Below are 14702 nucleotides of genomic sequence, written 5' to 3' on the forward strand. Positions count from 1 at the left end.
TAAGTGCGGTGATTTTAGATAAATAACTCTCCTGAAGATGGTGGTCACCAAGGGTGTGACGGAGGCGGCAAGAGTGGCTAACGTGGATCAGAAGTATAAGCATCTGGTGTCACATGACCAGCAGTTCATGCAGCAATGCATACTGATCTGAGTCTGACGTGCTCTTCCAGTGTTATCCAGGGCCAAGAATGGTGCGCTGACTTGAAGGTTTTCCGCATGCACGGGCTGTAATCTTCAGCTTGGCATCTTTCCTGTAGATGAATATATCTTCAGCTGGTCTGATGTGATCTTCGTACCATGTTGATTCCACGTCTCCATGCAACCGCAACCGCACACTCCATCTATCGGCGGCGGTCGGCGTCGGCACCACCGTGGCCGACTCCATCCATCTGGCCCCGGCCGCTTAACCCAGCGCCGCCACCTGTCCCGTCCCCTGCACCGCCTGCGAGATCACCGCAGTGGATTCGCGCCAACGCACCGGTCAGCAGAAGCGGCGTGCCAACACAACACCGGTGAGGCGGTCACCGCTGATCAGCGGCTACGTATAGATAGCCATGGCAGGCACGCAGCTCGTTGCGGCACCGGCACCCGTGCTAGGAGAGCAGCTGATCGACCAACAATGGAGGCCGCCGTCGCGTACCTCCTCCTCCTCCCGCTCGCCACCTGCGCCATGCTCCTCCCACTCCTCCTGCTGCTCCCGGCCCTTCGGCCGTCCAAGGCCAGCCGCCTCCCGCTGCCCCCGTCCCCGCCGGCCGTCCCGGTGCTCGGCCCGCTGCTCTGGCTCTGGCGCGCGCGCTCCCGCCTCGAGCCGGCCATCCGCGAACTGCACCGCCGCCACGGGCCAGTCCTCTCCCTCGGCTTCCTCTCCCCGCGCCCCGCCGTCTTCGTCTCCGGCCGCCGCGTCGCCCACCGCGCGCTCGTCCAGCGCGGACACGCATTCGCCAGCCGCCCGCCCGCCATCGCGCCCTTCGTCGTCCTCACTTCCGCCCAGCGCACTGTCAGCTCCGCGCCCTACGGCCCGCTCTGGCGCTCTCTCAGGCGGAACCTCACCTCCGGCGTCCTCCACCCCGCACGCGTCGCAGGCCTTTTCGCGCCCGCGCGGCGCTGGGCGCTCGCGATCCTCGCCTCCGACCTCGAGGACGAGTCGTCCCGGAGCGAGGGAGGCGTGGTGACCGCCGTCGAGTGCCTCCAGTTCGCAATGTTCTCGCTGCTCACGTACATGTGCTTCGGAAGCAAGCTGCCGGCCGGCCGCGTACGGCAGATCGAGGCCGTGCAGAGGGAGCTCTTCTCCTCCTACATCGGCTTCCAGGTCTTCGCCTTCTGCCCGGCGCTCACCACGAGGCTATTCCGGCGCCGGTGGCGGAAGGTGCTGTCCATCCGCAGTAAGCAGGAGGAGCTGTTCCTGCCACTGATCACAGCAAGAAGAGAACGGAGCGTGCTGACGGCTAACGGCGACGACGGCAGCCTGGCGCACTGCTACGTCGACACGCTCCTCGCGCACCGGCTCCCCAAGGAGGAAGAGGATGGCGGCGAGCGCGCGCTGACCGACGCCGAGATGGTGAGCCTATGCACGGAGTTCCTCACCGCCAGCGTCGACACCACGGTGACCGCACTGCAGTGGATCATGGCGAACCTGGTCCGGCAACCGGAGATCCAGGCGAGGCTACAGGACGAGATCGACGCGGCGATCACCGACGACCATGACGCCGTCGCGGAGGAGGACCTCTCGAGCATGCGCTACCTGAAGGCGGTTGTCCTGGAGGGGCTGCGGCGACACCCGCCGGCGCACTTCCTGCTGTCGCACGCGGCGCCGACGGAGGCGTCGCTGGACGGGCTCCGCGTGCCGGCGGCCACGTCGGTGAACTTTTCGGTGGCGGACGTGTCACTTGACGAGGAGGTATGGGGCCAGCCAGAGGAGTTCAGGCCGGAGCGGTTCCTGGACGGCGGGGAGGGCGCCGGGGTGGACCTGACGGGGAGCCGGGAGATCAGGATGATGCCGTTCGGGGCCGGCCGGAGGATCTGCCCCGGCCTCGGGCTGGCGATGCTGCACCTGGAGTTCTTCGTGGCCAACCTGGTGAGGCGGTTCGAGTGGTCTGCTGCGGAGGACGGCGGCGGCGTCGACCTCGCCGAGAGGCCGGAGTTCACGGTGACCATGGAGCGGCCGCTGCGCGCGCGCGTGGCGCCCAGACGCCCCCGGGAGTTATTTACCCAAAACCATCACACTTGGGGCCAGGGTAACAACTTAATACCACATTCAAGTCAGGGCACAATAAACCATCAAAAATGCGCCTAATACATAACGCGGAGCACTAATGCTGGAATTTGGTCATGAAAACAGCGAAACCGACAAGTGGGGCCTGCCTGTCGGGCTGACGTGGTGTGCCTAGGTGGACAATTTGCTGAGTTGGATGGGGTCCCACATGTCAATGACTCGAGTGTTTATCCTTTTTTCAATTTTCTCTTTATTTTCTCATAGGCATTTCAACAAACAGGCTATGTGCGTGTCTGTCAGGGGCACCACGACCAGGCGAGGACGCGCGGTGGCGCACTGGGAAGCCGGCCGATACAGCTGCGGCAAGAAGATGCTCGGGGGCGCCCATGGTGGTCTTCCATGGTTGTCAAGGCGGCGGTGGGCTCGAGCGCAAAGGACGGTGATGTAGTGCCAGGAAGACGATGTCAGACTCGCCGCCGCGGCCGGAGATGCCTTGCACGGCGCGCGCTAGCGCAGGCGCGGCCAGAGCCTCCCTATGCACCGCCGCGGTGTCGACGGACGCTGTACAGCAGCTCCAGCGCCGCCCGCGTGCGTGCTCCGAGCCCAACGCGCATCCGCCTCCATTAGCCCGAGCAGTACGCCCCGCACTAGTCGCGCCGCCCGATGCTTCTTCCGCCACCCAGGCCAGCCACTAGTCGCGCTGCCGGTCGGCCGCCTTCCGCTAGTCGCGCTGCCGGTCGGCCGCCTTCCGCTAGTCGCGCCGCCAGCCACTGGTCGCGCCCCGTTCGGCCGCCCGCCGCTGGGCCCGATGCTGCATCCGCCATTGATGGAGGCAGATTGAGTTCCAACGGGGTGGTTCAGCACGGATGGTAGGTGGCTATGGCGGCCGGGCGCCTCGCCGGTGGTGGGATGGCTCGCCGGGGTTGGGCTTTGGCGGCGGCGTGGGATATGGCTATGGTGCGGTTTTTTTTTTACAGGAGGAAGGAGGAGGGGGAAGAAGAGATGCATCTGACAGGTGGGGCCTTAGGCCACCTCAGCGAATTATCCACATAGGCAGGCCATGTCAGCCCGACAGGTGGGCTCAACTTGTCGGTTTCGCTGTTTTCACGGGCAAATAAGATAATCAGTGCTCTGCGTTACGCATTAGGCACATTTTTGATGTTTTTTATGCCTTGGCTTAAATATGGTATCAAGTAGTTACCCTAACCTCAAGTGTGGTGGTTTTGGATAAATAATTCCGCCCTCGGCTAGTTCGGCCAGTCTGATTGATTGTGTGTGATGGTTACACGTATGGGTAGTGTGCACATACGTTGAAACCTGAAACTAGTACTACTGCTAGCTACTTGTATCGTTGGCCATTGTACAGACGTATCAAATAAATTAGAATATAAATTGAGCCACAAAGCTGGAATAGCTCAGTTGGCCAGAGCGTGTGGCTGTTAACCACAAGGTCGGAGGTTCAAGCCCTCCTTCTAGCGAATTTAATTTCTTTTTCTATTGTATATTTTTCTTGAGTGACAAGATATTCTTTTTTTACAAATATTTGTCGTTGCGATTGATTTATAGTTTTATACATATTAACTTCCATTCTCCATTTTTTTCTATTGTATATTTTTCTTGAGTGACAAGATATTCTTTTTTACAGATTTTTGTCGTTGTGATTGATTTATGATTTTATGCATATTAACTGCCATGCATGTATGGCATAAAAGAAATCCAAATGAATTACTGTATTTTATTATCATGTTTCATTATTTTTTTAACTATTGCTCAACTTTGCAAGAGAATAAGTATTTGTCGAAGATGCGCAAATTCTCCTCTTTTTATATATGACGCCTTTTCTAGAGAAAATTTTTGGTTAATTTTTCAAGATTGTGTAATTTTCTTGAGTGGCAAGATATTCCTTTTTACAGATATTTGTTGTTGCAATTGATTTATGGTTTTATGCAAATTAATTTTCATGCATGTATGGTATAAAAGAAATCCAAATAAATTATTATAATATCATGTTTCATGATTTTTTTACTATCGGTCAACTTTGCAAGAGAATAAGTATTTGTCGAAGATGTGCAAATTTTCCCCTTTTTATATATGACGCCTTTTCTAGAGCAAATGTTTTTGTTAATTTTTCAAGATTGTTTAATTTTCTTGAGTGACATTCCTTTGTACAGATATTTGTTGTTGCGGTTGATTTATGGTTTTATGCATATTAATTTTCATGCATGTATGGTATAAAAGAAATCCAAATGAATTGTTTTAATATCATGTTTCACGATTTTTTTACTATTGGATAACTTTGCAAGAGAATAAGTATTTATCGAAGATGTGCAAACTTTCCCCTTTGTATACATGACGCCTTTTCTAGAGCAAATTTTTTTGTTAATTTTTCAAGATTAGCATCAGAAGGTGTAAGGGCATATTAATCCCTAAAGTGTTTTGGTGATTGATGACAATGCTTTTGCGGACTAATCGTGTGCCTTGAGTATTTCAGACGTTTCGTCACTAGGCACAAGACGGTTCGGTGCTCCTCGAAGACTAGTGAAGACAGCGTTTTTCTACGTTTCTTTTCGGTGGATTTGATGTTGGGGAACGTACTAATTTCAAAAAAATTCCTACGCACACGCAAGATCATGGTGATGCATAGCAACGAGAGGGGAGAGTGTTGTCCACGTACCCTCGTAGACCGAAAGCGGAAGCGTTAGCACAACGCGGTTGATATAGTCGTACGTCTTCACGATCCGGCCGATCAAGTACCGAACGCACGGCACCTCCGAGTTCAGCACACGTTCAGCCCGATGACGTCCCTCGAACTCCGATCCAGCCGAGTGTTGAGGGAGAATTTCGTCAGCACGACGGTGTGGTGACGATGATGATGTTCTACCGACGCAGGGCTTCGCCTAAGCACCGCTACAGTATTATCGAGGTGGACTATGGTGGAGGGGGGCACCGCACACGACTAAAAGATCAAACGATCAATTGTTGTGTCTCTAGGGTGCCCCCCTGCCCCCGTATATAAAGGAGCAAGGGGGGAGGTGCGGCCGGCCAGGAGGGGCGCGCCAGGTGGAGTCCTACTCCCACCGGGAGTAGGACTCCCTCCCTTTTCCTAGTTGGATTAGGAGTGGAGGGGAAAGAGGTGGAGGAGAGGAAGGAAAGGGGGGCGCCGCCCCCCTCTCCTTGTCCTATTCGGACTAGGGGGAGGGGTGCGCGGCCCTGCCCTGGCCGCCTCTCCTCTTCTCCACAAAGGCCCACTATGGCCCATTAAGCCCCCGGGGGGTTCCGGTAACCCCTCGGTACTCCGGTAAAATCTTGATTTCACCCGGAACACTTCCGATATCCAAATATAGGCTTCCAATATATCAATCTTCATGTCTCGACCATTTCAAGACTCCTCGTCATGTCTGTGATCACATCCGGGACTCCGAACAACCTTCGGTACATCAAAACATATAAACTCATAATATAACTGTCATCGAAACGTTAAGCGTGCGGACCCTACGGGTTCGAGAACTATGTAGACATGACCGAGACACGTCTCCGGTCAATAACCAATAGCGGAACCTGGATGCTCATATTGGCTCCCACATATTCTACGAAGATCTTTATCTGTCAGACCGCATAACAACATACGTTGTTCCCTTTGTCATCGGTATGTTACTTGCCCGAGATTCGATCGTCGGTATCTCAATACCTAGTTCAATCTCGTTACCGGCAAGTCTCTTTACTCGTTCCGTAATACATCATCCCACAACTAACTCATTAGTTGCAATGCTTGCAAGGCTTAAGTGATGTGCATTACCGAGAGGGCCCAGAGATACCTCTCCGACAATCGGAGTGACAAATCCTAATCTCGAAATACGCCAACCCAACAAGTACCTTCGGAGACACCTGTAGAGCACCTTTATAATCACCCAGTTACGTTGTGACGTTTGGTAGCACACAAAGTGTTCCTCCGGTAAACGGGAGTTGCATAATCTCATAGTCATAGGAACATGTATAAGTCATGAAGAAAGCAATAGCAACATACTAAACGATCGAGTGCTAAGCTAACGGAATGGGTCAAGTCAATCACATCATTCTCCTAATGATGTGATCCCGTTAATCAAATGACAACTCATGTCTATGGCTAGGAAACATAACCATCTTTGATAAACGAGCTAGTCAAGTAGAGGCATACTAGTGACACTCTGTTTGTCTATGTATTCACACGAGTATTATGTTTCCGGTTAATACAATTCTAGCATGGATAATAAACATTTATCATGATATAAGGAAATAAATAATAACTTTATTATTGCCTCTAGGGCATATTTCCTTCAGTCTCCCACTTGCACTAGAGTCAATAATCTTGATTACACAGTAATGATTCTAACACCCATGGAGCCTTGGTGCTGATCATGTTTTGCTCGTGGAAGAGGCTTAGTCAACGGGTCTGCAACATTCAGATCCGTATGTATCTTGCAAATTTCTATGTCTCCCACCGGGACTAAATCCCGGATGGAATTGAAGTGTCTCTTGATGTGTTTGGTTCTCTTGTGAAATCTGGATTCCTTCGCCAAGGCAATTGCACCAGTATTGTCACAAAAGATTGTCATTGGACCCGATGCACTAGGTATGACACCTAGATCGGATATGAACTCCTTCATCCAGACTCCTTCATTTGCTGCTTCCAAAGCAGCTATGTACTCCACTTCACACGTAGATCCCGCCACGACGCTTTGTTTAGAGTTGCACCAACTGACAGCTCCACCGTTTAATGTAAACACGTATCCGGTTTGCGATTTAGAATCGTTCGGATCAGTGTCAAAGCTTGCATCAATGTAACCATTTACGATGAGCTCTTTGTCACCTCCATAAACGAGAAACATATCCTTAGTCCTTTTCAGGTATTTCAGGATGTTCTTGACCGCTGTCCTGTGATCCACTCCTGGATTACTTTGGTACCTCCCTGCTAGACTTATAGCAAGGCACACATCAGGTCTGGTACACAACATTGCATAGAGCCTATGGCTGAAGCATAGGGAACATCTTTCATTTTCTCTCTATCTTCTGCAGTGGTCGGGCATTGAGTCTTACTCAACTTCACACCTTGTAACACAGGCAAGAACCCTTTCTTTGCTTGATCCATTTTGAACTTCTTCAAAACTTTGTCAAGGTATGTGCTTTGTGAAAGTCCAATTAAGTGTCTTGATCTATCTCTATAGATCTTGATGCCCAATATATACGTAGCTTCACCGAGGTCTTTCATTGAAAAACTCTTATTCAAGTATCCCTTTATGCTATTCAGAAATTCTATATCATTTCCAATCAGCAATATGTCATCCACATATAATATTAGAAATGCTACAGAGCTCCCACTCACTTTCTTGTAAATACAGGCTTCTCCAAAAGTCTGTACAAAACCAAATGCTTTGATCACCCTATCAAAGCGTTTATTCCAACTCCGAGAGGCTTGCACCAGTCCATAAATGGATCGCTGGAGCTTGCACACTTTGTTAGCTCCCTTTGGATCGACAAAACCTTCTGGTTGCATCATATACAACTCTTCTTCCAGAAATCCATTCAGGAATGCAGTTTTGACATCCATTTGCAAAATTTCATAATCATAAAATGCGGCAATTGCTAACATGATTCGGACAGACTTAAGCATCGCTACGGGTGAGAAGGTCTCATCGTAGTCAAGCCCTTGAACTTGTCGAAAACCTTTTGCAACAAGTCGAGCTTTATAGATAGTAACATTACCGTCAACGTCAGTCCTCTTCTTGAACATCCATTTATTCTCAATTGCTTGCCGATCATCGGGCAAGTCAACCAAAGTCCACACTTTGTTCTCATACATGGATCCCATCTCAGATTTCATGGCCTCAAGCCATTTCGCGGAGTCTGGGCTCACCATCGCTTCTTCATAGTTCGTAGGTTCGTCATGGTCTAGTAGCATAACCTCCAGAACAGGATTACCGTACCACTCTGGTGCGGATCTTACTCTGGTTGACCTACGAGGTTCGGTAAAAACTTGATCTGAAGTTCCATGATCATCATCATTAACTTCCTCACTAATTGGTGTAGGCGTCGCAGAAACCAGTTTCTGCGATAAACTACTTTCCAATAAGGGAGCAAGTACAATTACCTCATCAAGTTCTACTTTCCTCCCACTCACTTCTTTCGAGAGAAACTCCTTCTCCAGAAAGATTCCGAATTTAGCAACAAAAGTCTTGCCTTCGGATCTGTGATAGAAGGTGTACCCAACAGTCTCCTTTGGGTATCCTATGAAGACACATTTCTCCGATTTGGGTTCGAGCTTATCAGGTTGAAGTTTTTTCACATAAGCATCACAGCCCCAAACTTTAAGAAACGACAACTTTGGTTCCTTGCCAAACCACAGTTCATAAGGCGTCGTCTCAACGGATTTTGATGGTGCCCTATTTAACGTGAATGCGGCCGTCTCTAAAGCATAACCCCAAAACGATAGCGGTAAATCAGTAAGAGACATCATAGATCGCACCATATCTAGTAGAGTACGATTACGACATTCGGACACACCATTACGCTGTGGTGTTCCCACATTGCTTCAAATGAAGACCAAACTCATAAATCAAATATTCTCCTCCACGATCAGATCGTAGAAACTTTATTTTCTTGTTACGATGATTTTCAACTTCACTCTGAAATTCTTTGAACTTTTCAAATGTTTCAGACTTATGTTTCATTAAGTAGATATACCCATATCTGCTTAAATCATCTGTGAAGGTGAGAAAATAATGATATCCGCCACGAGCCTCAACATTCATCGGACCACATACATCTGTATGTATGATTTCCAACAAATCTGTTGCTCTCTCCATAGTTCCGGAGAACGGCGTTTTAGTCATCTTGCCCATGAGGCACGGTTCGCAAGTACCAAGTGATTCATAATCAAGTGGTTCCAAAAGTCCATCGGTATGGAGTTTCTTCATGCGCTTTACACCGATATGACCTAAATGGCAGTGCCACAAATAAGTTGCACTATCATTATCAACTCTGCATCTTTTGGCTTTAATATTATGAATATGTGTATCACTACTATCGAGATTCAACAAAAATAGACCACTCTTCAAGGGTGCATAACCATAAAAGATATTACTCATATAAATAGAACAACCATTATTCTCTGATTTAAATGAATAACCGTCTCGCATCAAACAAGATCCAGATATAATGTTCATGCTTAACGCTGGCACCAAATAACAATTATTTAGGTCTAAAACTAATCCCGAAGGTAGATGTATAGGTAGCGTGCCGACCGCGATCACATCGACTTTGGAACCATTTCCCACGCGCATCGTCACCTCGTCCTTAGCCAATCTTCGCTTAATCTGTAGCCCCTCTTTCGAGTTGCAAATATTAGCAACAGAACCAGTATCAAATACCCAGGTGCTACTGCGAGCATTAGTAAGGTACACATCAATAACATGTATATCACATATACCTTTGTTCACCTTGCCATCCTTCTTATCCGCCAAATACTTGGGGCAGTTCCGCTTCCAGTGACCAGTCTGCTTGCAGTAGAAGCACTCAGTCTCAGGCTTAGGTCCAGACTTGGGTTTCTTCTCCTGAACAGCAACTTGCTTGCTGTTCTTCTTGAAGTTCCCCTTCTTCTTCCCTTTGCCCTTTTTCTTGAAACTGGTGGTCTTATTGACCATCAACACTTGATGCTCCTTTTTGATTTCTACCTCCGCAGCCTTTAGCATTGCGAAGAGCTCGGGAATCGTCTTATCCATCCCTTGCATGTTATAGTTCATCACGAAGCTCTTGTAGCTTGGTGGCAGTGATTGGAGAATTCTGTCAATGACGCTATCATCCGGAAGATTAACTCCCAGTTGAATCAAGTGATTGCAGTACCCAGACATCTTGAGTATATGCTCACTGACAGAACTATTCTCCTCCATCTTGCAGCTGTAGAACTTATTGGAGACTTCATATCTCTCAATCCGGGCATTTGCTTGAAATATTAACTTCAACTCCTGGAACATCTCATATGCTCCATGACGTTCAAAACGTCGTTGAAGTCCCGGTTCTAAGCCGTAAAGCATGGCACACTGAACTATCGAGTAGTCATCAACACGTGACTGCCAGGCATTCACAATGTCTGCAGTTGCTGGCGCAGGTGGTACACCTAGCGGTGCTTCCAGGACGTAATTCTTCTGTGCAGCAATGAGGATAATCCTCAAGTTACGGACCCAGTCCGTGTAATTGCTACCATCATCTTTCAACTTTGCTTTCTCAAGGAACGCATTAAAATTCAACGGAACAACAGCACGGGCCATCTATCTACAATCAACATAGACAAGCAAGATACTATCAGGTACTAAGTTCATGATAAATTTAAGTTCAATTAATCATATTACTTAAGAACTCCCACTTAGATAGACATCCCTCTAATCCTCTAAGTGATCACGTGATCCATATCAACTAAACCATGTCCGATCATCACGTGAGATGGAGTAGTTTCAACGGTGAACATCACTATGTTGATCATATCTACTATATGATTCACGCTCGACCTTTCGGTCTCCGTGTTCCGAGGCCATATCTGTTATATGCTAGGCTCGTCAAGCTTAACCTGAGTATTCCGCGTGTGCAACTGTTTTGCACCCGTTGTATTTGAACGTAGAGCCTATCACACCCGATCATCACGTGGTGTCTCAGCACGAAGAACTTTCGCAACGGTGCATACTCAGGGAGAACACTTATACTTTGATAATTTAGTGAGGGATCATCTTATAATGCTACCGTCAATCAAAGCAAGATAAGATGCATAAAAGATAAACATCACATGCAATCAATATAAGTGATATGATATGGCCATCATCATCTTGTGCTTGTGATCTCCATCTCCGAAGCACCGTCATGATCACCATCGTCACCGGCGCGACACCTTGATCTTCATCGTAGCATCGTTGTCGTCTCGCCAATCTTATGCTTCTACGACTATCGCTACCGCTTAGTGATAAAGTAAAGCATTACAGGGCGATTGCATTGCATACAATAAAGCGACAACCATATGGCTCCTGCCAGTTGCCGATAACTCAGTTACAAAACATGATCATCTCATACAATAAAATTTAGCATCATGTCTTGACCATATCACATCACAACATGCCCTGCAAAAACAAGTTAGACGTCCTCTACTTTGTTGTTGCAAATTTTACGTGGCTGCTACGGGCTTAGCAAGAACCGTTCTTACCTACGCATCAAAACCACAATGATAGTTTGTCAAGTTGGTGCTGTTTTAACCTTCGCAAGGACCGGGCGTAGCCACACTCGGTTCAACTAAAGTTGGAGAAACTGACACCCGCCAGCCACCTGTGTGCAAAGCACGTCGGTAGAACCAGTCTCGCGTAAGCGTACGCGTAATGTCGGTCCGGGCCGCTTCATCCAACAATACCGCCGAACCAAAGTATGACATGCTGGTAAGCAGTATGACTTATATCGCCCACAACTCACTTGTGTTCTACTCGTGCATATGACATCTACGCATAAAACCTGGCTCGGATGCCACTGTTGGGGAACGTAGTAATTTCAAAAAAATTCCTACGCACACGCAAGATCATGGTGATGCATAGCAACGAGAGGGGAGAGTGTTGTCCACGTACCCTCATAGACCGAAAGCGGAAGCGTTAGCACAACGCGGTTGATGTAGTCGTACGTCTTCACGATCCGACCGATCAAGTACCGAACGCACGGCACCTCCGAGTTCAGCACACGTTCAGCCCGATGACGTCCCTCGAACTCCGATCCAGCCGAGTGTTGAGGGAGAGTTTCGTCAGCACGACGGCGTGGTGACGATGATGATGTTCTACCGATGCAGGGCTTCGCCTAAGCACCGCTACAGTATTATCGAGGTGGACTATGGTGGAGGGGGGCACCGCACACGGCTAAAAGATCAAACGATCAATTGTTGTGTCTCTAGGGTGCCCCCTGCCCCCGTATATAAAGGAGCAAGGGGGAAGGTGCGGCCGGCCAGGAGGGGCGCGCCAGGTGGAGTAGGACTCCCTCCCTTTTCCTAGTTGGATTAGGAGTGGAGGGGAAAGAGGTGGAGGAGAGGAAGGAAAGGGGGGCGCCGCCCCCCTCTCCTTGTCCTATTCGGACTAGGGGGAGGGGTGCGCGGCCCTGCCCTGGCCGCCTCTCCTCTTCTCCACAAAGGCCCACTATGGCCCATTAAGCCCCCGGGGGGTTCCGGTAACCCCTCGGTACTCCGGTAAAATCCTGATTTCACCCGGAACACTTCCGATATCCAAATATAGGCTTCCAATATATCAATCTTCATGTCTCGACCATTTCGAGACTCCTCGTCATGTCTGTGATCACATCCGGGACTCCGAACAACCTTCGGTACATCAAAACATATAAACTCATAATATAACTGTCATCGAAACGTTAAGCGTGCGGACCCTACGGGTTCGAGAACTATGTAGACATGACCGAGACACGTCTCCGGTCAATAACCAATAGCGGAACCTGGATGCTCATATTGGCTCCCACATATTCTACGAAGATCTTTATCGGTCAGACCGCATAACAACATACGTTGTTCCCTTTGTCATCGGTATGTTACTTGCCCGAGATTCGATCGTCGGTATCTCAATACCTAGTTCAATCTCGTTACCGGCAAGTCTCTTTACTCGTTCCGTAATACATCATCCCACAACTAACTCATTAGTTGCAATGCTTGCAAGGCTTAAGTGATGTGCATTACCGAGAGGGCCCAGAGATACCTCTCCGACAATCGGAGTGACAAATCCTAATCTCGAAATACGCCAACCCAACAAGTACCTTCGGAGACACCTGTAGAGCACCTTTATAATCACCCAGTTACGTTGTGACGTTTGGTAGCACACAAAGTGTTCCTCCGGTAAACGGGAGTTGCATAATCTCATAGTCATAGGAACATGTATAAGTCATGAAGAAAGCAATAGCAACATACTAAACGATTGAGTGCTAAGCTAACGGAATGGGTCAAGTCAATCACATCATTCTCCTAATGATGTGATCCCGCTAATCAAATGACAACTCATGTCTATGGCTAGGAAACATAACCATCTTTGATCAACGAGCTAGTCAAGTAGAGGCATACTAGTGACACTCTGTTTGTCTATGTATTCACACAAGTATTATGTTTTCGGTTAATACAATTCTAGCATGAATAATAAACATTTATCATGATATAAGGAAATAAATAATAACTTTATTATTGCCTCTAGGGCATATTTCCTTCATTTGAGTCATAGGAAAGCCATACTATTAAGAGGGGGTTCGTTTTGGAAAGGTTCGAGTGGAATCATCACGTACACGTCTACTCATTTTGCACCGCCTTTCCTTTGTCACCTTGGAGCATCCTCCGTCTTTTTCGTCCATGCACTTGTCTTAGGTTGTTGAGCTTGGGCATGCGTTAGTACTGCTCCCTGGAGCGGTAGTACCGCAGGCCCTTGCGGTAGTACCGCACCGGGTGCGGTACTACCGCGGGAGCCCACGGTAGTACCGCTCCTCAGGAGCTGTAGTACCGTGGCCCCCAGGCCAAGTGCTACTGTGCAGCGGTAGTAGGGGCGGATGTAATTTTTTACATCCGCGCCATACGCGGTAGTACCGCGCCCTGCGCGCGGTAGTACCGCGCGCCCTGGCCTGGCTCAGCCACCACGCGGTAGTACCGCTCCTCCTGCCGTACTACTGTGTCGGATTTTTGCATCGACTCTAACTCAGCGGAAGTTGCTACGGATGTAATTTTTTATGTCCGTGCCTCCCCGTTCTCTGGACCTTCTCTGCCTTGCGGTAGTACCGCAAGGTGGTGCGGTAGTACCGCATGTTTGGTTCTACCACTCTCCGCTTTAGTGCGGTTGGGCTGGCCAAGTCTGTGCTGCTCGGGCAGTAGTACCGCAAGGCCCCGCGGTAGTACCGCGTGTGCTTGCGGTAGTACCGTGTCCGTGGCGCGGTAGTACCGTGCTGCGCAGAATGGGCTGGTGGATAACGGTTGGATTTGTCTCTCCACTATATAAGGGGTGTCTTCTTCCCCGAGTTGACTTCCTCTTCCAACCCTAAGCTCCATTATTGCTCCAAGCTCCATTTTCGCCCGATATCTCTCCCTAGCCAATCAAACTTGTTGATTTGCTCGGGATTGGTTGAGAAGGCCACGATCTACACTTCCACCAAGAGAAATTTGATTCCCCCACTAATCCCTGCGGATCTTGTTACTCTTGGGTGTTTGAGCACCCTAGACGGTTGAGGTCACCCCGGAGCCATAGTCCATTGTGGTGAAGCTTCGTGGTGTCGTTGGGAGCTTCCAATTAAGTTGTGGAGATTGCCCCAACCTTGTTTGTAAAGGTTCGGTCGCCGCCTCCAAGGGCACCAATAGTGGAATCACAGCATCTCGCATTGCGTGAGGGTGTGAGGAGAATACGGTGGCCCTAGTGGCTTCTTGGGGAGCATTGTGCCTCCACACCGCTCCAACGGAGACGTACTT

The 14702-nt window shown here is 49.2% G+C and overlaps 1 protein-coding gene and 1 non-coding gene across 2 annotated transcripts; both read left to right on the top strand.

Annotated features, from left to right (window-relative positions):
• Positions 1-34: 34 nt before the first annotated feature.
• LOC123050561 (cytochrome P450 89A2) lies at positions 35-2895 on the top strand. Its single transcript, XM_044473340.1, has 2 exons — positions 35-2234; positions 2339-2895. The coding sequence occupies exons 1-2, from the start codon at positions 317-319 to the stop codon at positions 2371-2373; spliced, it is 1953 nt and encodes a 650-aa protein (XP_044329275.1). The 5' UTR covers positions 35-316; the 3' UTR covers positions 2374-2895.
• Positions 2896-3616: 721 nt separating this feature from the next.
• TRNAN-GUU (transfer RNA asparagine (anticodon GUU)) lies at positions 3617-3690 on the top strand. Its single transcript has one exon. It is a non-coding gene; the product is annotated as a tRNA-Asn (tRNA).
• The last annotated feature ends 11012 nt before the right edge of the window (positions 3691-14702 follow it).

The sequence above is a fragment of the Triticum aestivum genome, chromosome 2D (assembly GCF_018294505.1).
Source record: "Triticum aestivum cultivar Chinese Spring chromosome 2D, IWGSC CS RefSeq v2.1, whole genome shotgun sequence".
Taxonomy (NCBI): domain Eukaryota; kingdom Viridiplantae; phylum Streptophyta; class Magnoliopsida; order Poales; family Poaceae; genus Triticum; species Triticum aestivum.

Bases quoted from the DNA above. Each gene is read 5' to 3' on its own strand.
- LOC123050561 (XM_044473340.1), top strand. From the start codon at position 317: ATGCAACCGCAACCGCACACTCCATCTATCGGCGGCGGTCGGCGTCGG. The intron at 2,235-2,338 runs GTAACAACTTAA...TCATGAAAACAG, and splicing joins CCATCACACTTGGGGCCAGG to CGAAACCGACAAGTGGGGCC.